At 33.8% G+C, this 26,618-nt stretch overlaps 1 protein-coding gene across 1 annotated transcript in view; it reads right to left on the reverse strand.

The window, feature by feature from the left end:
- LOC110033216 (E3 ubiquitin-protein ligase HOS1) overlaps nucleotides 1–26,618 on the reverse strand; it is a 64,135-nt gene that overhangs the window by 17,934 nt on the left and 19,583 nt on the right. Inside the window, exons 3-7 of the mRNA XM_020737124.1 lie at nucleotides 25,481–25,868; nucleotides 25,215–25,349; nucleotides 22,892–23,067; nucleotides 6,609–7,028; nucleotides 6,356–6,514 (exon numbers count right to left, since the gene is read on the reverse strand). Coding sequence (XP_020592783.1) covers nucleotides 6,356–6,514; nucleotides 6,609–7,028; nucleotides 22,892–23,067; nucleotides 25,215–25,349; nucleotides 25,481–25,868 — 1,278 coding nt within the window. The remainder of the gene's footprint in view (nucleotides 1–6,355; nucleotides 6,515–6,608; nucleotides 7,029–22,891; nucleotides 23,068–25,214; nucleotides 25,350–25,480; nucleotides 25,869–26,618) is intronic.

Below are 26,618 nucleotides of genomic sequence, written 5' to 3' on the forward strand. Positions count from 1 at the left end.
ATAAACTACAATGTTCACAACTTCTACCTAGAACTTTGGAAAGTCTGCATGCAACCTAATACACTTGGCACACTATTTAATGGTTCTATTTATGTGCTCGATCACATCATTCTACTGTGGTGTCTTTAGAATAGTGAACACATGTGTGATACCTTCTTAAGCACAATAAGTCCTGAATATCTGATCATGATACTCGTCATTATTTTTTGATCTGAAACACTTCATTCTTAAACTTGTCTCATTTTTACCATAGTTTTCACTTTTTAAACAACTCAAATACATCAAATTTACACTTTAAGAAGTAAACTCATATTTTACGTGTGATCATCAATAAAAATGATAAAATAGTGGGAACATCTAGTAGACTGAACCGGAATAGGACCTCATACATCTGTATGCACTAACTCCAGCTTCTTGGACTTCACCATTCACTAAATTTTAAAAGAAACTTTCTCTTGTTTGTCATATGCACACTTTTTCACAAAAATCTAGATCTATAAATTTTAAACCCTAAAGCAAATTTTTAGAAATTAAGGACTTCATATATTTTTCGAACAAATAGCCAAACCTAGAATGACAGGTCTTGTATCAACCTTTGTTTCAGCCACAACCAATGGTTTTCGCATCACATCAATTAGGTAAATATTACCTTTAATGTTGTCAAGGACCATCACCATTGCTCCTTTGGTCACTTTCCACAAATCACTTATGAAAGTAGCAATGTACCTGACCTAGCAAGCTCACTTCTCGAGATCAAATTGTTTTTCAAACTTGGAATACATCTAACTTCACCGAGCTTCCAAACATTTTTATTTGGAAACCCAGTATCAACATCATCATTTCTTACAATATCATAGATCTTGTTATCTTCCAAATATATCCTCCCTGGATCACTCTTAATATAGTTTTTAACTCTTTTTTGTTGGGGCAAGCATAAAAAGAGGCGTTTTAATCTACTATACAATATTAAGCCTGTCTAAGGATAAAATTAGTCACCTTGGATTTCTCTAGCATAGGCATTTGTAGAGAGATTTCTATCTTGATCTCCACCACGAAGCTACTATACAATATTCAGCCTGTCTAAGGATAAGTCACCTTGGATTTCTCTAGCATAGACATTTGTAGAGAGATTTCTATCTTGATCTCCACCACCAGCCATCTTCAGAGATTTACAGTCCTTTTTTGAGATAACTTTTCTTCCCGCAGTTCCAGCATTCAATTGTCATTCCCTCTTCCTGACTTGGACTTTCCTCTTCTAGACTTAAATTTGTCTATCTGTATTGTTATATAGATTCTTCTTTTGTTTTCAACATCCAACATAGAATTTAAAGTTTAATCATTTGCCTTCTTATGAGCTTCTTTATTCGAAACTAATCCCACAAATGACATCAAAGTTTTAACTTCATATTACCCGAAGGGTTACTCATCATTGTGATGTGTCCATCCCAACTATCTGGCAATGAAAACAAAATAAACATTGTTATGACATCATCATCAAACTTAATGCGCACGGAACACAACTGGTTCGTCATAGTGTTGAAATTATTTAAATGTTTAACCCCTGAACTAATTTTCACCATTTTCATATTGAATAATCTCTTCATCAAAAAACTCTTATTTGAAGTTGAAGGTTTCTCATGCATCACTGTCAGTGTCGCCATGATATCCACTTTAGTTTTCACATTAACAATGTGAAAAGCAACAGATAAGTGAAAGATAAAACAAACCTAATGTTACTCGATCAAGCACTTCCCATTTTTCCAAAATCATAGATTAAGCCTTTTTGGTGATTCCTCCCGATGGCAGATAAAATTTCTTTTGATAGAGCAAATCTTCAACTTACATTTTCCATAACACAATGTTCGAACCATTGAACTTCTCAAAACTTGTACCTAACTTCGTCAGGCATTACTCGCACTTGAATCAAATATCTTCAAAAAACCAAACTCTAATATCACTTGTCGGGATGGAAAAATTGGACACAATCGATTCACAAAAAATCACACCACAAAAAAATATTGATTCGAGAGATTTGGAACAAAAATTAAATAGAAGCACAATACAAGAAATCAACAAAATCACACAATTTAACATCAAAAACCAGAGAACGAAAAAAACCACATATCTACACCAAAAATTTCAATATGACATGAGGAGAAATGTACAAATTACATCACACTCAATTCATTTCTACAAGCATGAGACTCATGAACGCTCCTCTCTTGATCACACAAGAGAAAACAACAAAAATTCAACACATAGCTAGCAACACCGCTTGCGTCATCCCGCTCATGTTACATGCACTGTCAAGAGATGCTTTCCCTATATAGAAGTCTAGTACTTTAATCGCGATCAAAAGAGAACCCACTCGTGGCACTAGAGTGCCACTCCTGGGCGCTGTCTTTCCACACTCAAATGTCTAGAATCATTCTTCTAAGCATTGTAACATTATTTAGAGAGTCGATTTTTTTTGTGTCTTCGCTTCAGAGCCTAGAAACAAACATACCACGGCGCAGTTGTGCAGCTCCTAGTCGTCGAAATTCCAATTGCATGAGTTCCAAATGAAGGTTTTGGGCGCCAGGTTTCTAAGAATATAGATCATGGGTGCCCCTAATAGCACCTAGGCACCCCTGTGGAGTCCCTTGGGCGCCGGGGCACCCCTATGGAAAGCTAATTTTTCCTGCAAAGCTTCTAGCTCAATCAGGCTCCACATACTAACAAAAAATTTGTTTCTTGCATCCTTCATTCCAAGAATGATTTCTCAAAGAAAAACAATTGTTTCTTGATAATTATTTTCAATCTATTTAAGAAACATGTTTAGATCAACAATCAGATCCTCAATTTCGGGCATAATAGATACATATGAACCAACTTTATTACTTATAATAGTAGAGCACACATCCTCTGGTGGGCATCAAGATTGAGTGTACCCAAGATACAATGAATTTCTCATAATCCTAGATGTGTTTGGAGGTGTCATTGTTTCTAGAAATTTTTTAAAATGATGAGTTTGCCCATCTATTTTCTTAAGCAAAGTTTTTTTCCAAAGAGATTTCCATCAAGCAGGTGAGTAGTATTTAGAGGCCATAGCTAGCATCACTCTTCCAAGTTGCCTTTTACTTGAAGATTGTGAAAAAGCAATTTCATGCTCATCATATCCATTAGAATGACTATTACCAAAGTAAGAGTAACACAACCTTCCTGGGGAGATTAAGGCTTTCCCTAGTTGATTTGCTAGAAATAAGCACAAGTTCTCCTTTGTCCAAGCGGCAAGGGTTCCTTTAAGCTGATAGAGAAATAATTCCTGCTCTCATCAACTTTTTCATTATTTGAGATGAGGCACTCTTCTACTTTTCAAGAAAAGACTCCTTTGAATTAAGCTGTTATAGTTTGTCATAGCCCTTTGTTTTTTATTGTAGCCTTCAACTATGCTTCAGCAGGTTGAATTACATATCTTCGTGGAAGGGTGGTAACTTTTCACTTCATGAAAATTAAATGCTTAGAAACGTCATATATTTAGCCTAATGCACCATGAATGGTTACCATCGTCATATATTTAACCTAATGCACCATGAATGGTTGCATATCACCATCAATTCAATGCTCCTCTGGATTCTAATTGTATTTCATGCATTGATGGAGACTAAACACAATAACAAACTCATGGGGCCATGGTATTTCAAGTAGAGCAGGGCACCACAAGTGTTGGGTTTAATAAAGAGCAGAGCATAGAAAAGTGGTTGCGAGAGAATTGGGAATAGAGTGCATAAAATGCATGAATGAATGTCAAGCAAACAATTTACACGAAGGCTATACAAAAAATATAAGAGTGAAGATGAAGAGGAGAAGAGTGAGAACAAGAACAAAAGAAAATGTTGGTACCAAAAATGAGTGTTTCACTCATAAAATGAGGCCGAGGTGGTGGCATTATATGCAACAATGAGGGTGACAGGCGTGAGCTTCTTTGGGTTGATCCCTACAATGTGCAGCCCTAAGGGTTATACATGTGTGGTTGAAACAGAGATATCTTGTTCAGATCCAATCCATTAAAACTTCAATCACTTGATCATTACATTTAGAACGTCTGAAAAAAATTAAAGAATTGCTTACAATGATGATTGATGAACTGATTAGGAAATTAGTTTGGCTCTTTAAGCCTATAATTTGTTCCAATCAAGCATAATATTTGAACAGAATTTGAAGAATTAATTCCATATTAGACCTAATTGATTTGAGAAATATGGCTCAAAATTAGGTGAACAATACTTTATTAACATGACAGAAAAATACAAAATCAAACGTTTTCTACCCACTATGGCAACCATTTACCCCTTCAATAGTAGTGGGAGTATTATTACATGGCAATTAGCCCATGTCTACTAATCGTAGTATTTAACTAGCCAAACTTGAAAAGTGGAGCGGATATGGTGGCATAAACCATGCATACCCAGCCAGGCCAATCTTGAAAAGAAACAATAAGGATAAAAGTCATACATAAAGGCCGACAACAATAACCAAAAACTGAAACCTCGACAATCCTAAAATCATAATTCTACATGAAGACTTCAACTTGACCAAAAATTGAACTCAAAAAATAATAGTAGTAGAAACTTCAATAAACTGAAGGGGTAGTTGAGGTAACTTCTGTTTTTCATTTTTATCAGTGTTTCTACTTTGTTTTGATTCTGTTTTTTTTCATATTATTTCTTGACATTCTAATATATTTTTAAAGCCAGTAAAAATAAAATAATAGTAATAATAAATACCAATTCCCCAAAACTGCCATGATGGCCAACCCCTTTGTCATCTCCCTTCTGATAGCATCTCCCCCATCGATATCCTCTCCAAACAAACCCCAAATATTTCTCTCCATCTTTATCTCAAACTCATCCAAAAGCAATTTCTAAGCTTCAAACAATTATTTATGTGCAACCCATACAGTGGTCAAATAACCCAAATGAACGCAACCCCAGTCGACTCCAAGCCTTTCATGAAAGCCATCATTTGTCACCCCGATATTATTCTGAGATCCAAACAAGATGATGATAATTGAATCCAACATGTAGATTTCAAGCCATTCAATTTAAGGATCAACCTCAATATCAACCCTGCTAATCTCAAAGGTAAATACATAGAGACTAATGACCCACCATAGTAGATCAACCCATGTAGGCTCTATTTCTTTCACTTTGTTGCAGAGCGGAGCATACATTGTTGAGTGGAAACATGTCTGACATTAGAGGAAGGCAAAACAATCGTTACAAATGCTGCCAAAGCACAAGTTGGGATCGATGAAGACAAAAAGGCTGAGGAAGATGGACCGAAAATATGTGAAAGGGAGTGGAAAAACAGAATGGGGATCACAAACATTGAAGAAAATTTTGAAAAAAATCAACATTGCCTCATTGAAGAAAACTTTGAAAAAAATCAACATAGCATTTTAAGAAACGTAATTTGGATTTCAAAAAATTTTGAAAAAAATCAACATTGCCTCATAAATGTTCTTAGCATTTTAAGAAACGTAATTTGGATTTCAAAAAAAGAAATAAAAAAAGCCATTTTATTATCAATTTAGTTGTTTTATAAAATAAAAGAGCATAAAAGTATCCCAAGTAGGGAAGTTTTCCAATAAAAAAGAGAAGTATTATCAATTCTTCAATTTCGGCCGCTCACCAAAATTCCTTAAATTTAAAATTTAAGTCAATTTTAGGCCAAAATGAAAACAAGCAGTACCTAGCTCTATGCAGCTCAACAACAAAAAAAATAATGCCAAAATGTGCTTAATAGAAGTTAGTGGATGGACAAAATATCTAAACAATTTTATTTATTTCACAATATTTTTATTCCTGATACTTTTTCATGTTGGCATTTGCCTCCAAAATTAGATCTTAAAGCTTAGTCAGCTTATGTGGACAAAATTGTCATCCATGACAAGAAGCTTTTGAGATGTAAATGTTAGTCCGATCCAAAGATGAATCTTCAGATTACTCATTCGGGCTTTCAATTAGTAGTTAACTCATGGGGAAAATGGTCAACAAAGAACATTTTCTTCCAATCAAAGAGGCTTTGACATCAACATCAGGCAGATTTACCAGGTATTTTTTCTGAATATTCTATATATACAAATTCAAATCATAGCACCTCAGATTAAATATATCTTAAAGCATATCAGTTAAGATATAATATTTCTTAAACATTGTAGCTCAACTCCCTCCCATGTTTCGCTTCTATTTTATCAGATATATCATTCATGCCAAGATCTTTCATCAAAATTTGCAAAAGAAACACCGACTTCTGCATGTTCGATACTGTTGATTTCATAAACAAACAAAAATACTTGAAATGGAAAGATTACCTGCAAGGCCTTATCAGTGTGATCATCGAGAAGATAAAACACTAGAGATTCCAACAATGGAAGTCTGCCTATACCAAATGACGAGGCAAAATCATCAACTAAATACCTCCATTTTGAATCTGGTAAAGACCAATGCCGGTCAAATAAATAATATAAGAACTACAAGCATGTTAAGGATAATAAAAAAGCTGCAAAAAAAGAATCTTTCATAATAGATTATAATAATAATAAATTTTAAAACATTCCAGGATACAATTGCTCTTTTTGCAACCACCATATCAGATGCTCCGCGTAAAAAGATTACATCCATGGCAGATCGTGCATATTTAAAAGGATAACATCCTGATGCATTATTCCTACAAGACTCGCTAATTTTTGACGAAAAAATCATTGGAGAATTTGTATCCTGCAAGCAATATACATCTATTTCATCATGTTGGTCTCCATAGGATTCTTCTATTTCAAGATTGGACAATGCCATCTCAATGAACAATGCAGACTCAGATCGAGGACCACAATATGCCAAATAACTTGAATTATCAGGCCAGGATTGCTTAATAGCTGCTGATTTTCTTTCCTGAGTTTGTGATGCCCATGATTGATAGTCAGGAAAGCAAGACTGGACATTCTCAAGGAAGTCATGCTGAATGCACCAAATCATTATCTCCAAATGCTGAGGACAGGAGCCAAAAGGTCAACATCAGTAACACAATATGATTCGATCTATTTCTCTGTGCTTAGCCATCAAATGATATGGTAGAAAATCTACTAAATTTAGTAACACAATATGATTCGATGTATTTCTCTGTGCTTAGATAAAGATATACTTGAAGCCATCAAATGATATGGTAGAAAATCTACTAAATTAAAATTAAAATGCAATACTTACGGACAAATAAAACAACTGGAAAAAGAAACATTACAAACCATGTTTACAGGCGTAATATATCTAATGGCCTTCTATTTTGGTAAGAAATACTATTTAATAAATGATATTCAAGGAACTTATTTTAACTATGCTTAAAAATGTTTGTCTAGCAAAACCTTCATCGCACCCTTCATTTTGGTGCCTTAAAAACAAATGGACCCATAAACAGGGCCAAGAAAATAATTGATCAATTCACTATATAATTAGTAAAAATCTTAAATTCATAATATATTGATGACACAATCTTTAGTTTCAATTACTCGGAATAAATAAAGAATCAAAATTAAAAAGCTTGAAGTTTTAGGGTCATTCCAAAATTCTTTAGGTTTCCTTGAGCCTTCATCAATAGCCTGATTTACAAGTAATGAAGATTCATGGGAATATTGTAATGTACCTAGAAGGTGTTTGCGAATCAAATCTAGTGATGAGCTGTAGTAGAAAGACAAGAGGAAGACAATATGTGAAGTTTGTGAAGTTTGGAGGACAAAAGGATAATAGTGGCTGCTGTCCAAGGCAAAAGATAGCAGAAACACAGCAAAATGGTGTGGTGCAAGTATGGACACCTAGAGAGATCCACTCATAATCCCGAACAAGCTTTAAGCACACCACTTGCAAGAGAAAAATGATACATTTATAATGATGGGTTTGATATTTTGACTCATAATGCTAGTGCTTTGAGTGGAGGCGACGAAGCGAGGTAGTGAAGGATGTGAGAGCGTCATTATAAAGAGGTTAACTTGACAAATGAGGAACGGAACCCCCTTCTCATAGTCGAATAGCTTTAATTTCCTGAGAAGTGAATCAGAAAGATGCAAGCAAAGAAATCGGCATGGCGTGACTTCCAGTCGAACAAAGAGCAATCGGTGGGCTTCATCGAGTAGTATAAGGGTGGAAGATGAGGTTGATGTGCATGCAAAGAGAAAACATAGATGATTTTTTAAGTCGAGAGTTGCACGCGAGCGATCGACGCATGGGTGTTTTCCTTCAATCGGAAAAGGGATTGGTGATTCCAACTCGAGGTTGTAGGAACTCGAAATGGGCAAGCTCGATTCGACGACAAGCTAAGGCAAAACACAAAGAGCTTCATCCCAATTGCACATGGCATCACTGTCATGAAAATGAAGATAGTGGGTTTATCAACGACGAGCTTAAGTAGAGTGATCTCCATGTCGAACTCGATTGAGAATTCAGACTGTAGAGAAGTAAAACATGTGCAGAGGATTGGGTGACTCGTGATGTGCTTGTTGTGTGCAAGGAAGTAGTAAAGTAACAAATGCTTTTTTTAAGTTGATATATTTTTAAAGAAATTTTAAAAATAAGAATATTGTTATTACTGTGTAGTTGAGTGTGAGTGTGTGTGTGTGTAATAACAATAGTAGTAGTAATAGTATTATCCGAGTGCGTGTGTAATAACAATAGTAGTAGTAATAGTATTATCATAATAAAAGTTAAAAGTTGAAGGATTATAAAAATTGGCAATTTAAATGAAAAAAAATAAAATAAACTTTTACTAAGTTTAATTTGTTTAAAAGAAATAGTTAAAAGCATGTTGTGACATGAAAATAACAATGAACAAAATGATAATAAAATATAACAAAAAAAATTAAATTTATAAAATAGGTTATGCATTAATTAAAAAATTGTGAACATTAATGACATAGGAATTATAATTAAATTTATTAAAATCTAATTTTTATAATATCTAGAAGTTTTTCTAAATATTAATAAAGTCATTATAATTGAAGTTTGATAAAATATTTAATAAACTAATAGTAGGTAAATAATAATATTGTTTGAGAAATAGATTAAATAATCTAAAATAAAATTATGATTCATATATAATACATTAAAGATAAGATAAAATCAAATTACTTCTAACTGATAAAATTAAAATATAATAAATTAACAAGAATATTTTATATGTATAATTATAGGTAGTCAACTGGAATAAAGTTGATATAACTTATATACAAATGAATCACCTAAGCTCGAGGTGAGTACTTTTACTTCTAAATTATCAATGATATTTGTCTAGATATCTTAATACTGCAAGTATTGAATTGTCTAGTTAATCAAATTGATCAAATAGAAATAAATGTGAAGGATTCACATAGTTATATTATTAATTATGTATACACATTATAAATGAAAAATATTGAATAATAAGTAGAATGCAAATAAAATGATTTATATTTTGTTTGATTGTGTATGTTGAATGATGAACTTTACCGACTTTTGGTACTAGGTGAAGACACTAAGGTGCCCATCCACGAAATTGAAAGAAGTTATTGATATTGGTGTACCATACTTAATATGCAATTTAGACGGTGCTCTTGATAAAATGTAAATATATATAAGTTATTGTAATTTACTATTCAATGTTCTGAAATTTATTAAATGGTCATAATTGAATATTAAAAAAAATTAAACTAAATAGATATATTTAACTAGTATGCATTTTATCTCTTTTTTGTTACATTATTGTAGATTGGAACTATAAATATTTACAAGTTATTGATAGCTCTTTGTTTTAAATTTATATTTTCAAGTTTAGACATATGTTTAAAATATGAATAATGGGAAACACAATGTGTATAGAATATGAGGTCATCAAATAGGAAGGTCAAATTATAATTGTATTAAATCTTTTTTTTTCTGTAGTGGCTCTTTCAATATTTTTGAATGATTCATTATTAGAGAGAAAATGTTAATTTTTTCATCTGACTGCCTGTTCTTGACTTGGAAACTCTAAGTCTCGGGCTAGATCGTTATAATAGCACTCCTTTAATGTCAAAACCAAGAGAAACAATCTCTAGCACAAATCAAAGCCAAAAAGTGTGCCAAAAAAATTAACAACACATTTAAAATGTTACCAAGCAAAATAACCTTAATTTCATTTCAAATAATGCAAGAATATCACCCACAAGGTTTAGCAACAGCCAATAAGCAGCAAGATCATGCAACTAAACCTCTATAGGATGGAATCTTTGCTTTGTTGGATCAAATGGAGCCGTGCAATAATATCAATGCTCATATCCACCAAAGGTGACTACGGAACAAGAAGGGAAGTATATAAGCTTATATTCTGCCCTAGGGTCTTAGCTAAATGACAAATCTTGCATAATCGAATGTCCTTCCATTTCTTGTACAAATTAAGGCTAATAAAAATTCTCTTGTACTAAGGATAGAATCTTATCACTGTCTAAGTTTCCTGTCATCTCTCCATTGTGACACTCCTACAAAATACTGTCTAAGTGAACTCCAAGAAATGCAACCAATTTTGATAGAATTAGTAGCCATCAAATATGTGGAACAGCTCATACAATCTATCCTAACAGTAAACCCAAATCACCTGAAAATCCTTGTTAAGTGGCATGAGCATCCATCAACAACTTAAATCCTACTACCTTTGATTGCATGGTAGTGATCAATATATGTAGGCGGATCAGAGCATCAGCCATCTTTATCTTACTCCCAACTTTGTGCATGAGCATAAAATGAAATGTAGAGAGAATTCTACATACAAGACACGTCTTCCCTTCTGCTCTATTTCAAAGTTTCATGATCAATGTAGAGAGTGAACCCATTAGCCAGTAAATAGTTACTCAAGTAGCTAAGAGCTCTTATATTGGCATTAAACACCTCGTGCAAGTAGAGTAATTATTGCCATATAGAATCATTTAGCATCCCTCTATAATAGGCTATGGGATGTCCTCTCTAACTTAATAGAGCTTAAATCCCCATGTTGGAGGTGTGATGTCACTCCATTTTGAACACCTGACTAGAATTTGGAAGTGCTAAAACAAGGGCATAAGTAATCTACTACTTCAAAGGATATGGCTAACTTCTTCATCTAACAGTGAAATATTTTCTGCCTTAAGGAGCTCTATCAAAAGTGTTGCAATAGAAATATTTTTTTATGACAAATTTTCTATAAACAGAAATCAATCCATGGAACTGACGTATATAAATTAATGACAGGTGGATGGGCTGGTTCACAATAACCTCAATTTTAACTAACTCCATCTTAATCCCAACAACAAAATAATATATCCAATAACGCATGCCTAGAGGTTCAGAAATTGAGACTTCTTTAAATGATAGTACAACTTCATAATAACTCCAAAATCTTATCATAGGTGTTGCAAATACCACCCTATGACTGTTTTAACGTTAAAATATCATCAACATACACTGAAAAAAACTTAAAAAACTTGATTCATCAGGACATAAAGGTGCTCAGGGCATCAAACAAGCCAAAAGGCATGACTGTCTATATATACAACATATCCCACATCTTGAAAGTTGTCTTCCACTCAACCTCAAGTCTTATCTCAATCTAGTGGTATCCAATACTTAAAATTATCTTAAAAAAGGCTAGCACCATGCAACTCATCCAGTAAGTCATCTAATCTCAAAATAGGGAAACAATACTTACTGAAAATCTTATTCACTACCCCCATTATCAATGCACATGTGATACAACTTAAAATTTTGGGCACAATCAAAGATGATATGTCATAAGAACTGCTGCTCTTACAGACTAGTCCCAGGGCCATCAGATCATCAACCTGCTTTTGTAACTTCTCATACTCTATTGGTCTCATTTGATAGGCCAATCAATTGGAGAGCACTAATCCTAGGATGAGGTATGTATGTTCACTTTCTTGTTAAGGTGGTAATCCAAGTAACATATTATAAGTCAAAAAATCCTATAACTCCTCCAGTAGAGGGGCACAGTCTTAGATATTGATTCCGCAGTCACATAGCCCTCCAACATCACCAAATTGACTTCCAGTAATGCCTCTCTCATAGCATGTTGGAATGGAACAATAGTCAGTATAGCTCTCATCTCAATTTGAGTACTCATCATTATTAACTCCTTTAAATATAAACGTATGATACACTTTTCATGCTTAATAAATATAAAAATCTTTGTAGTCATCATGAATTGAACCCTTGTCATACTCTCATAATTAGCCAAAAAGAATATGACACAAATCAATAGGCATGACATCATACTCCGCTCCTAAAGTTCTTCAACAGAAGACTCTACCGGACATTTTTTTAACAATGATCCCATTCCACTACTTCAACAATGGGGTTGGCCATGTTTTTTGATCGTGAGGTTCATTTAACAATGATCCCATTCCACTACTTCAACAAGTCAAAGAATGGGGTTGGCCATGTTTTTTGATCGTGAGGTTCAATTTATTCATTATCTGTGTAGATTTCACATTCTCACAACTATCTCCATCTATGATAAGACTGCATTCCCTTTTAAAATACGAGTGCAAAATATGTTATGCCTGAGTCACTATTGCTCTCTATTGAGATGGGTCTGAAGAACTTCTTACACCACAAAGATCTCTCCCATCAATGAATAGTTGATACTCCTCTCCATTCTCCTTATCCCTAGAATCTCTAATATTTTTTTCTTCCACTGTGCAGTGCTCAGTAAAAAAATATCCAACCTATTTGGACAATTAGATGCAATGTGTTTATAATCATGACAATTGTAACACTTGCCTGAGAATGCCTTAAAGGTGAGTGTTTTTCTCTTATGCTGGCTTCTCCTCACAAGGAGCAAATCTTAGCACTCTGATTGGTGCGCTCATGATGCCCAGGCCCATAGTTGAATGTCATTTGAATGGTGAGGTGGACTTGACATTACTAGGCTAGTTCACCTTTAAGACTAATGTTTAGACCATTAGAATACATGTAAAAATAAGAAGTTTCCTTCCGGTAAATTTTTACAAGCAAACATGAACAATTATCTGATTAACAAGGAAAAAACCAGTAAATTAAAAAATGTGATAATCTAGGCAAGTTGGAATTTCATAACATCTATGAGACATTATAAGGTTATTGATAGAGACTTACTCATCAAAAAGTGAGATAGGGCCAAAATCATAAAAAAGAACAAAATATTTAAAACAAAGGAATCTTATTTTCAAACTCAAACGTTCCAAAACCTCCAATATCAATTAAAATTGGAGACACTTTTAAAACTTATTCATATAATAAGTAGAGATGATATAAAATAATTGAGGTCTAATATTTATATATCAAATCTAGCATGTGAGTAATATAGAAAATAATGTAATAAGTCCATAAATTTAGCATGAAAAAAAAAACTATAATTCATAAAAAATTAATAGATTCTATGAATACCTTAAAAAAATGCTTAAAATCCAATATTGATAAAAAACCTATGAAGGATCACAAAAGAGGCATGATTAAGAACTTACACAATAGAAAGATCCAAATCGTAGCAAATCAAACAACACTTAGGGTCTATTTGGACCAATTTTTACTCCGTATAATTCAAAGTTGTTTTTGGCGGCGTTAGAGAGCCCATTTTATAAAAGAGACATTGGAAATACAGAGTTTTACGAACTCATTTCTATAACGTGATCCGCAATTTATTCTTCTCTCCCTCAACTCTCACAGCATATCCCGCATCTCTAAACTCTCACATATCCCTGAGGTTTCCGATTCAGTTCTTTCTTGTTGTTCGGAAGTGTTCTTCATCTAACGGAATTAAAAAATATTAGTTTAGTTTTTCATTTTATTTTTAAGAATCCTCTCCTATAATGTTAGGGTTTAGGCTTTCATCTCATCTCTCTTCCTCCAGTGCTTTTAGGATTTATGGGACTCTCACTCTCTTTTATTTTTTGATTTTTTGGAGTTTTCGCTCTCTTTTGTTTCAACTTACTAATTTTCTTTCTCCCTGTCAGACCTGATACCTTTGTGTTCTTATTATTATGCCGAATATTATGCAGTGCTCTGTAATTTGTGGGCATATTATGCATATCTTCTGCCAGGTTAGTTAATGTTTTGGTGATGGGAGGCTTGAGCATGAAAAAGAAATGTTAAATCACTTAATTTCTACTTTGAGCATTTTACTGTTATGTTCTTGGAGCAACATGATAAGGAAATGTGTTGATCGTTTAGAAAGTCATTAACATGGTTGTTAAACTTGATTTTTTTCTTTCCTGATGAAGTTTGGAACCTTTTGCTCAATTCTTCTTTGTAGGAGTGAATAAGTATTTATTTGTTCTCTCTGTTTGTATTGAGCTATGCTTTATAGGAGTGAATGTCTCCTTTTTATTTTTTCTTCATGCTCTAATGGTCTAGTGGCATACTGCTTATAATGGTGGTAAAATATTTGGAGAATGAATATTGGTTGATCTACATGTGTAGTTTGATTGTATGTAGAGTTTAGTTTTCATGAAGGGTTTGTTTAACCACCATGACTCAAACATTTATTGTAGGATTGTAAGCATTTCATAATTGGAGCCGAGTGCCTAGATGTTTTTCTATTGTTCTCAAAAGATGAGTTGAAAGACAAAAGGAAAAGGGTTTGTTTAACCACCATGACTCACACATTTATTTTAGGATGGTAAGCATTTCATAATGGGAGCCGAGTGCCTAGATGTTTTTTTATTGTTCTCAAAAGATGAGTTGAAAGACAAAAGGAGGCTAGCTTTGAAGTTTTTATTGTGTTCTCCAATGCCCCTATCTTCATTAGCTTATCATGCAAATTTCAAGACATAAAATAGAAGTACAACACAATATATGCAAAGGAGAAGAAAATGATTTATTGGAAAATATTAACTTTCATGTCAATTATCATAAATTGAATTCTTTCAGAGTGCTCTTAACCTTTAAGGAAATCTGACTATTGTTGAGTATACTAGGTGATTGGACTGGTAACCCTTTCTAAATGCTTCATTTATAAGTTGGAAGCTTGCCTTTGTTTGCTAACATTAACGTTGGTATGGAATTTGGGAAAGAAAATTAATGAGGGTACCAGCCAATGCATTTTTGGGTGTTGATAGTGACTGTAATTAATTTAGCCATCTCCATAAAGTGTATCTTTTCATTATATATGTTATTCCAAGGATTTGAAATTGGATTTGGAATCGATTTTTTATTCAAAGGGTTATATGATCCAGGGGTTCTTCCGGAAAGCCTTTATGCTTCTATGTATTTCGATATAAAAGAACTTATCCTAAACTGATCTAAGACAACCACGATGCCCACTTTTATGGGTCATTAGCCTTGTTCAAATAGTGTGATGGAAGATTATTAAACTCTTTATTTTAACTATGAACCCTAAATTTATTTTCTAATTCTATTCCTCTTTTTTCAATTTTATCAATGGAAGGTGGACTTCTGTAAATTTTTACACCTCTTATCTGACGTTATGATGTGATGCTTTTCACTAGTTAGTTGCAATAGGGAAATCAAAAGAAGATGGTTTATCTACTTCATGGGAAAGAAAAGTTGTGCTTATTTTTTGTAATGTTTGTCTAAGAGAAGTAGAATCATGCAATCGACTTACAATAGATTTTAGCAAAGATGACTGAAAGAAGATAATACAGAATTTTCATGAGAAAATTGTGAGAGAATACGAAAGAAGTTGACTAAAAAATAAATGGGACCAATTAGAAAGATCGAAAATTTTGAAAAGAATTAAAACGTGGATTAACTGAACTGGTTTGAAATCACAGAAAGAAAACTATCAATACTTCAAATGTATGATGGAAGGGAAAATTGAAGATGAACTTCTTTAATTGCCATGCCATATAACTTACTTAGAATGTGCAGTTCAATATAATTATTACTTTCACTTCAATGAAATGTGCGGGTCAAACTTCCTGGTATTGATCCTGACCTTGAGAAACCTAACTTGATATTCAATGGATTCGTCGCCATCAATGACAAAACATGGGCTCCTGTTCAGAAAGGCCCTATTGAATTAGGTACCTGTGGAGTAACTAAACAAACTGAAAGTTCAAATGACCGAGAAAAAAGTTTCATACCATACCATCAATGAGCGCATTATATCCAATCACACAAAACTCCAACATTCTATTGAAAGTGTCCAAGGGATAAAGAAGACCAATGGGGCATATTTTCTAAGAGATTAGAAATCTCAACTAGTTACAGAATTTTCAAATGTCTTTTAAGCCAAGTTTATCATGTGAACCTCCTTTCATTTTTTATGTCATCAAAATGCTTGAGGTGATCTCTAAAGTTTATGATGACATTCCATTATTCTTGTACTCCACCAAGCTGCTCAAGGACCCTATTAAAAGAGAGTGTTCATTGCACTTGCAACTAAACAAAGGATTCATTACCTTAGGTTTTTCTATGAAGGCAGTCAAGGCTAAAACTTTATAAGGGTTAAGTTTTTGAAGTTTTAAGTGGTTAGTGATCGCTAGAAAGTTGTTAAGTCTATGTATTGTTTTATGTATTTTTCTATAGTCTGTATAAATTCATCTGCACTGTTTGTTTATTTTTGCATTTTGAACAACTATCATCTTATATGACTTGCTATATTTTTTTGGTGATATTGTTCTTGTAAATGTTGTTTGATGAGTTTTTGCTCGTGTTGTAACAGTTATTGCTGACAACCAACAAGAATTTTGCAAGAAGGTTATGTTCACTATTGTGTGTTTAATTAAAAATTACTATGAAATATATATTGTAAGACTCTTTCAATGACAACATACATAGAAGATTAATGGATTGATGAGTTGTTTGCAAAAAAATATAAGGAGCTTTCATAATATGCTCAGATGTCACCAGCAATTTTTATTGATCTTCCACAAGATTACAAAGGCTATTCAAGAATAACGACAAGAGGGATACACTTTATATGTTATCACACAAGTCAATAAGAGTAGCATTTAAGCGTTTTCAATATTCTTCTAAAATAATCAGTAAATATTTCAACATCAATTTGGATGCTCTTGTTAGCTTGGCAACTACAAATGTGATGCCCAAGACGCTAAAATTAAGAGTACACCTATCAAAATATCTCATGATTATCTTGATATGTCACACTTCAACGTAAACTCATACTCATGAAATTACTTTGCTTTTTTTTAGCAGATTGAATGTGCTTGAGAAAATAATATGATATAAAATTGCATTGGGGCAATTAATGGAACACACGTGGATGTCCGTGCTCTTAAAAATAAGAAGTTAGATTATGGGTCCGTTTGGGGCAGCTTATAAGTGCGAGCGGCGTTTTGAAAACGCTGTCGTACCGTTTGGTTCGCACGTTTCGCCAGCTTATTTGAAACTGCGTTTGAATTTTTACACTAAATGCAGGCAGCGGGTCGACTCCTGCGGCCGGCCCGCGGGTTGCGTTTCAGAATAAGCAGCTTATCCTGAAACACACAAGCTGCCCCAAACAGACCCTATATCAAAAGATATGGTTCATCGACGCAGGAAGTTATGATGTTTTGTTATTTAACATGTGTTGCATGTTTGTCATTGCTGGATGGGAATAAATTGTGTATGATAGCTATATATTCAAATTTGCAACATGATTCCGGCAATATAATTTTCTTGTCACCTCTAAGGACTCCGTAATTGGACATGTAATTGGTTTTCCCTTTAGAAATACACTTAAATGTAGATATTATGTGCAATTCAACATGAGAATAATATCTTGTGGACGAAATTTTGTATAAGTTGTTAAAAATGAAAAAAAAAAAAAGATAGAAGTTGTATAAACTCTTGAACCTAAGGACCGCTGATGATTACCGGTTTATGATGCGGTCGGAGATTAAAACAACTTCATTGAATATCACTGTGGTACATTCTCCTGAAAAAAGAATGAGCTTTCTAAGAGTAAATACTTGTCCATCAATCTTAATTAGATCACTCCATTTTGTTAAGATATATACAAAGATGTTATCTCAGGTTTTATTCCTTTTACTTTGAATTATATGGAGGGTGATTAGTTAAAAATAAATAAATTATTCGATATAGCAAATCTAAATCTTTCTAAATTTAATACTAACTAATATTTTTACCATGTTAACAACAAGAGGAGAAAATGAAACATCAATTTTTAGCTTTTAGTAAAATATTCATGACACATAGTGTCTATCAATAAAGAATACAAAGCATGGATCCTTAGAGATGCAATTTGTACAGAAAGTCCACCCACATATCACTATTAATGAGAGAAAATATGTTTTAGACTCACGTGTCACTCATGAAAAAGTTGGTATGTTTGTATTTTTCTAACTCGCAAAATCACAATGAAATTCTTCAATATTAATTTCATTAAAAATAAATCAAATATAATTTGAGAATAGCAAAGGATTGAAGGCCAAGGCTTAGGCATTGAATTCATATGCTTTCTTTATGGGATTTAAAGGTTTCAAAAAGAAAATATAATACAATGGTTGGATAGAAAATATAGGGTCAACAAGAACTTGGTGGTCATGGCAATTAATTTGATTAGTATCCCATTGAGTGATGATAGGATTATATACATAGTAAGAAAAAGGGTAAAGGATTTGAACAAATTTGAGGTTAAACCTTTATATTTTAAAAGAATACTAGATCAAAGATTTGAGATCTAAAGAAACTAATAGTGGTGTTACTATGAATTTTAAATCCATTGTTAAAGAGTTCTACAATTTTAGATCTTGGTGCTCAAAACAAGAAATTTACTCACAATATGAGGCTTTTGGCCAGGTTAGCTTATGATTCTAACGAGTTGATACCATAGGAACTCATAGGTAATCATAGAATACTTAGAGGAGTTTGAGAGGTTGGAAGTGCCCTCAGGTTGAAATAAGAGAGCAGTTAGGATTTACGAAGCCTTATGTGAAAGAGTAAAAAATTATATTGAAAGAGAAGAATACAAGTGGGCAAAAATAACATAGAACTCGCCAAAATCCTAGTGGATCAACCCACAAAACTTCACCATAAAGCAAAACAATCACTATGTCATCCCACAATATATAAGCACAATCAAAAGAGTATTTATTCAATAAAATCAAGAGTACAAAGTAAGGTCATGTTTATAAGCCATCTCCATTCCAAACCAACTCTGAAAAGCTTTAGAAGCTGCAAAAAACTATAATTATATGGATTACTCACTTTGTCCTAATACAAAGGAAAATGAATTAAAAAAAATACGAAATTCAAAGCTTCTATAAGTGTGAAAATTTGGTCAGAATTGGGCATAACAAATAAGGTGAATGAAGAGGTCTTGAAAGCAAGCAATCTTTCAAAAACTTTATCTTGATTAGCGTGATCAACCTAACCATCAAGAAATCTCAAGAGTTTCATAGTTATTCTCTAATGATCTTAGAGGGATGAGGGCCGTTCATGGGTTTTCTTAGAGAGTTGAGCATAAAGAATAACCCAAATCTTATTACAGTGTTTTACTTTGTCATCTTGTTATTATCCATGAAGGAAAACCAAGATCCAAACCCTACCTTGGTCAAAAACTTGGTGGAAAACAAATCATGTTGCCGGGAAAAACCGCCAATAGAAATATTCAGAAGCTTACCATGGAGGATATGAAAAGTGAAATCCCCCAATTAAAGTGTAGACTCATTGATTTTGAGAGAATGCAACATGGTGAAATCATCCAAAGTCATAAAAATGACCGACAAGTGAGAGAAGACAAAGAAACACCCCTTCCATCAAGAGATTTCAAGTGATGAAAAACCAATGTCTGACTGATTTGATATTAAGTACAGGAGAAGAGAGTAATTTAGGAGCGAAATTGATGCATTATACTTAGATGATCATTAGTTTCGGATGAGTTCATTAAGTGTTTCCAAACAATGGAATAGACATTTGAGTAAAAACTTTCCACCTGGCAGAGGGCTTAGATTAAATATTATTAGACCACAAGAGTGTGTCCATATAGTGAGAAAATATGAATCATCAACGCCAGCATGAAAGGAAAAACAAGATCACGACCTAGTGTAAAACGAAAAAAAAAATGCAACTCAAAATATTTTCCAGCAAACTATAAGCTCGAAGACTATTTTCAACTTCATCATTTATAGCAAAAGGAATTATCAATAGAAGAGTACACCGCTAAGTCTGAATAACACATATGTGAAATATGAGTAAGCGGAGCCAGAAGAGAACACCAAAGCATGTTGTCTTGGAGGTTTGAGGCCTTCAATTGGAAATGGGATGAAATTACAACTCTATTAAACCCTGTTGGACACAAACCTTAGATTTGAATGTGAAAAAGAAACACAACAGTAACCTAACCACCCCACCTTTTAAGCAAGGTGCGCCTATGAGATGAGGCAACAAAAAACACCGACCAAAGTGTCAAAGCCTAAACCATGTGAAAAAAAATTAACACATCAAAAAGAATAGGATGGTTGGATCAGTACCCCCAAGACTTTTCTAGATAGAAACTGCTTTAAATGTTATGGATTTGGACACACCGTCTCAAATTATCCAACTAAGAAAGTGATTTACTTTACTGAGATGAAAACAGCTAGAGAAGCTCAGTGGAGATTCAAGAGAGGATGAGAACGGAGAAAAGTATCAATTTCCTACAAATGATGAAGAAAAAGCTTGTGGTTCAACCAATTTTCTAAAACAAACCCAAGAGAGACCAACAATGACTAAAGCATAATATCTTTAGTACATACTAAAATGTGGAAAAAATGGTTGTGTAATCTCAATACAGATGGAGGTAACAAATTAAACCTCACTATTCAGAAACCTTCTCAGTTAATTCCCATGGTTGAGGAAAGATATGAGATTAATGTTGATAAAAGATGCTTAGTAGTGTTTTCCATTTGATACAAACTACAGAAGCAAGTGTGGTGTGACTTGATGCTTATGAATGCATGTCCAATTCTATTAAGGTGATCATGACAAAATCATAAGGGTACGATTCATGATGACCATAAAAATAATCATTCATTAAAAAAGAAAAATGCATGTCTGAGATCTCATCCCAAGATCAATGCTCCTCAAACAAACTTACAAGATATGATCAGTGGAGTATAAGTTGCAAAAATAAGTCGACGGTCTTATTACACGGGGAGTAGTTTGCAAAAAAACCAATCTATGTCGTGGAAACATTGATTGTGCAGTTGAACAAATCAACATATATTAATTGATAACAAGGAAGCAAACAAGTTCATCATTAAGCATTAGATCCATATTCAGCTACTTGATGATTAGTTGGATCAGTTGCATTAACTAGCATCTTTTTCAAGATTAATTTACGCAGTAATTAGCATCAGATTCAAATGAGAGCAAGAACAAGTGGAAGATCTCCTTCATAATGCGAATGAATTGTATAAGGGTACAATCATGCATTTTGGCCTATGCAGTACCTCAAGTACCTTTAAGTTAAACAAGAATTTTCAAGCAATCATAAGAAAATTAGTGGTTATTTATTTTGATAAACATTTTGGTATGTCGCATTCAGAAGAGATTTGTAGTACTTATGATAGATTTTTCAAGTCTTGCAAATAAAACAGTTGTATGGCAATCCAAAAAAGTGCCACTTTCCAATACCGCAGATTGCAACACTGAATATCTCGTTTTAGCAACTGACATAGATTAGCCCAAGTAAGATAGAAACTATGGTGAACTGACCAAGTCTACAATCTTTCCCCAGGTGTGCCAATTTAATGAACTAAATTCATTTTATGGGATGGTCATCAACAGCACCACTAATAGACCATCTCAAGGCAGATAGATTTGCTTGGTCAAAAGGGGCACTTGCTAATGTTGACGCTGTGAAGTAAGCATGTTACTCATGCATCTGTTCTAACTCCTCCAGATTTTTATTGTGTTTGAATTAGAACGAGATGCATCCAATGTGAAATTGATTTTGTGTTGAATCAAGGTGGACATCATATTGCCTTTATTAGTGAAAAGGTTGAATTACTCAAGGAGAAAGTATTCCAACTATAGCAAAGAGTTTGTCATTATGAGAGACAGTTTTTTGTCATTGAGAGAACTATCGACCATTGAAGCCATTATTTTCACCCAGCTAGTTCACTCTATACAAGAATAATGATGCCCTGTGATTACTGAATGGCTATAATATGTGAAGGTTACGCACACCTCCAAAGTAAAATTTCTCTCTTCCTTCAAAAGAAGATTTGAAATGCGAAGGAAAAGTTCCATAGTTTCCCATGCCATGCCCAAGCAGGCATGGATCAAAGAAGATTTGAAATGCAATGCAGAAGCGAGGTAAGCCGCGCCTCCATGACAAACAAACCATTAGGAAACAAAAGAACAAGAGGGCCAAATTTTACTTCAATAATTTAGGCAAGAAAGCTGAACTTATTGTTTGAAGTTCAGAATATGAAAGGAGATTAAGCATTTCAAATTTTAGAAATATGGAGGCTTTACAGTTAGCCTTACAATTGGCAATTATTTAGTAAGTAGCAATTGTTGTCTGTCAGTAGCGTGTTCTCTTTCTATTATTTCTAAACATAGATACTGCCACCACAAGATGAGCATTGCACCCACTTGAAGCTTTCTAATGATTCAGGCGTATATGAAAAAAGATCATGCTTTACTAAGACAGCTGATACAACTTTAAGCAGACAATATGCAAAAGAAAAAAAAATTAAAAAATTTCACCTTAGATTGCTTAAAGTAAATTAAAATAAGATCTTGAGTTGTCAAGTAAAAAATAAAATATGAAGATTCTTTTTAGTTAATACATATAAAGTCTCGGAAAAAAATAGCACCTTATAAAAATGAATAATTTATCCAAACAGAAAGAGTATTAAAGGTTGCATATGTTCAAAAACTTTAAAGTGTTAATCCATGAAATGAACCTGTTTTGTCTTCAGTGTGCTGCTCAGAAGGAAATGAAAGTCATTCAATTGGGCTGAGAGATTGTCCTTGAATGAAGAAACCATGACCTCAAGAACATTAGATATGCCAGATAACTGTGATGTTGATCTTTGAAATAAAGACATGCTTGACTTCATTCCTTTCAAGTCAAGCCTATCTGAACAGTGTTAAGGCATACACTATGACTATCATACAATGGATGGGATTGAAGTGGGGAATCCTACATACTTTATGGTTCAAGATTTGAACTAACTCTTAGAGGATACATGCTATCTGAAGATCATGAATTATAGCCTTGAATCTTTGCTTGCACCAGTCCTTCACAACCACTTCATCCAGTAAGAAAGACATAACAGGGTCGCTAGATACAGCATTCTCATCCATACAAACATCTGTAACATCTGTTGTACTTGTTAAGGTAACAGGTTATTATAGAATGATCATTCAAAGAATATTAGTCAAATCAGCCAGGAGATATATGCAGCAGAAATTGGAAGTGACATCTTCAATAAGTAAAATTATTCAAGGATACAATGGCAAATCAAACATACAAGATTGTTATCTAGTGCAACATCAAACAGAGAATACAGGCGTTGAATAGCTAGAAAATGATCCTTGCTATCATCCTTCTCTTGAAATCTGTCAGCATGTCTCTTAGAAATAAGACCAGCGCTAGCGCATTCATAATAAAGTCGAGGTCGTAATCTATTTCCATTAACTGGAAGAGATGTTCTACAAATTGGACACACATCGCATCTCTTACTACATTCAGCACACAAAGAGGCATGCCCACATGAATTTAGTACATCTTGAACAAAGCGGCCACAGCTACTCAGATCCCGAGTGGCCCGGCAACGCTCTATTTTTGCCTCGTTGCACAATTCCAGAAGATCAATTGATGCCAAATGTTCCAAAGCATCCTGATTAAAATTCCCAACCATGATTATTACAACAGTTCAATGATAAAGGATTAAGGAAACAAAAAACCGCAAAAACGTCCAAGTATGACATAATGGATAGTACATATATTAGAAAAGAAGTCTTGAGAAACAATTATATTAGACTTTAAAATAAATACAATACCAGATAGGACCTCTAAATGAGGTTCTGTAAGTCTAGCATGCAATAAGCTTACATAAATGAGAATTTAAAATGAATTTAGCTGGTCGTTAACTGATAAATGCATGTATCAAAAAGGACTAGCAAACATCACTCAACAATGCATAATTTTATCTCTAACAACCAAGGAGAGTGAACCTTCAGACCAAAGGAAACCTTAGGCCATTTACATAATGTGTATTTCACTTAATTGGGAAAAAATAAGAAAAAAAAAATACAACGCATGCATTCCAGTTCTTGTATACAGGCAAGTAGATTGAATTAAAAAGAGCAACAACAACAACAACAAAGCCTTAATCCCACTACGTGGGGTCGGCTACATGAATCCTTTTTCTCCATTGCGTCCTATTTAGTGTCATATTTTCATTTAGTTCTAGTAAATTAAGATCATTTTTAATACAATAAGCCCAAGTCTTCCTAGGTCTACCTCTGCCTTTCTTAACACAAGTCGAATTTAAATCTACTCTCCTAATCGGACCATTAGATGGTCGACGTTTAATGTGACCAAACCATCTAAGACGACTTTCTCTAATTTTGTCTGTCACAGGAGCTACACCAACCCTATCACGAATATATTCATTCCGCATTTTGTCTCTAAGTGTAAAGCCACTCATCCACCTAATCATTCTCATCTCGGCAACACTTAACTTATTATTATGCTTCTCTTTTAAAGGCCAACATTCAGCGCCATAGAGCATTGCAGGTCTCACCACCATCTTATAAAATTTTCCTTTCAGTCTTAGCGGTACTTTTCTATCACACAAAAAACCCGAAGCATTCCTTCACTTCAACCAACCAACTTGAATTCTACTATTAACATCCCCATCTATATCACCATCGCTTTGGACAACGGACCCAAGATATCTAAATCGTTCACACCTTTTAATAATTTGATCACCCAAAGTCACACTTCTGTCACTAGAGCTATTACTACTAAAATTACATTCCATGTATTCAGTTTTAGTTCTACTTAAACGAAGGCCTTTAGACTCCAATGGAGACCTCCATAATTCAAGATGATGTTGATCTTTGAAATAAAGACATGCTTGACTTCATTCCTTTCAAGTCAAGCCTATCTGAACAGTGTTAAGGCATACACTATGACTATCATACAATGGATGGGATTGAAGTGGGGAATCCTACATACTTTATGGTTCAAGATTTGAACTAACTCTTAGAGGATACATGCTATCTGAAGATCATGAATTATAGCCTTGAATCTTTGCTTGCACCAGTCCTTCACAACCACTTCATCCAGTAAGAAAGACATAACAGGGTCGCTAGATACAGCACTCTCATCCATACAAACATCTGTAACATCTGTTGTACTTGTTAAGGTAACAGGTTATTATAGAATGATCATTCAAAGAATATTAGTCAAATCAGCCAGGAGATATATGCAGCAGAAATTGGAAGTGACATCTTCAATAAGTAAAATTATTCAAGGATACAATGGCAAATCAAACATACAAGATTGTTATCTAGTGCAACATCAAACAGAGAATACAGGCGTTGAATAGCTAGAAAATGATCCTTGCTATCATCCTTCTCTTGAAATCTGTCAGCATGTCTCTTAGAAATAAGACCAGCGCTAGCGCATTCATAATAAAGTCGAGGTCGTAATCTATTTCCATTAACTGGAAGAGATGTTCTACAAATTGGACACACATCGCATCTCTTACTACATTCAGCACACAAAGAGGCATGCCCACATGAATTTAGTACATCTTGAACAAAGCGGCCACAGCTACTCAGATCCCGAGTGGCCCGGCAACGCTCTATTTTTGCCTCGTTGCACAATTCCAGAAGATCAATTGATGCCAAATGTTCCAAAGCATCCTGATTAAAATTCCCAACCATGATTATTACAACAGTTCAATGATAAAGGATTAAGGAAACAAAAAACCGCAAAAACGTCCAAGTATGACATAATGGATAGTACATATATTAGAAAAGAAGTCTTGAGAAACAATTATATTAGACTTTAAAATAAATACAATACCAGATAGGACCTCTAAATGAGGTTCTGTAAGTCTAGCATGCAATAAGCTTACATAAATGAGAATTTAAAATGAATTTAGCTGGTCGTTAACTGATAAATGCATGTATCAAAAAGGACTAGCGAACATCACTCAACAATGCATAATTGTATCACTAACAACCAAGGAGAGTGAACCTTCAGACCAAAGGAAACCTTAGGCCATGTACATAATGTGTATTTCACTTAATTGGGAAAAAATAAGAAAAAAAAAATACAACGCATGCATTCCAGTTCTTGTATACAGGCAAGTAGATTGAATTAAAAAGAGCATTGTATTAAAACAGGCAATCAAAGATTATGCTACATCCAAAATTGTAGTAAAACAGGCAATCAAAGATTATGCTACATCCAAAAACTATAAATGATCAACTACAAGTCATTTATTATGATTCAACTAAAAGCCAATTACTAAATACTAGCAACAAAAAGCACCACATTTATCACTAATCAACATCATCACATCACTAGGCATATCACAAATATTTGTGACCACCTTTATGAATTTTTATTCCATTCAAACTTGGTGAAAAAAGATTGAGGTGGTAAAA

The sequence above is a fragment of the Phalaenopsis equestris genome, unplaced genomic scaffold, assembly GCF_001263595.1.
Source record: "Phalaenopsis equestris unplaced genomic scaffold, ASM126359v1 Scaffold001114, whole genome shotgun sequence".
NCBI classification, from domain to species: Eukaryota; Viridiplantae; Streptophyta; class Magnoliopsida; order Asparagales; family Orchidaceae; genus Phalaenopsis; species Phalaenopsis equestris.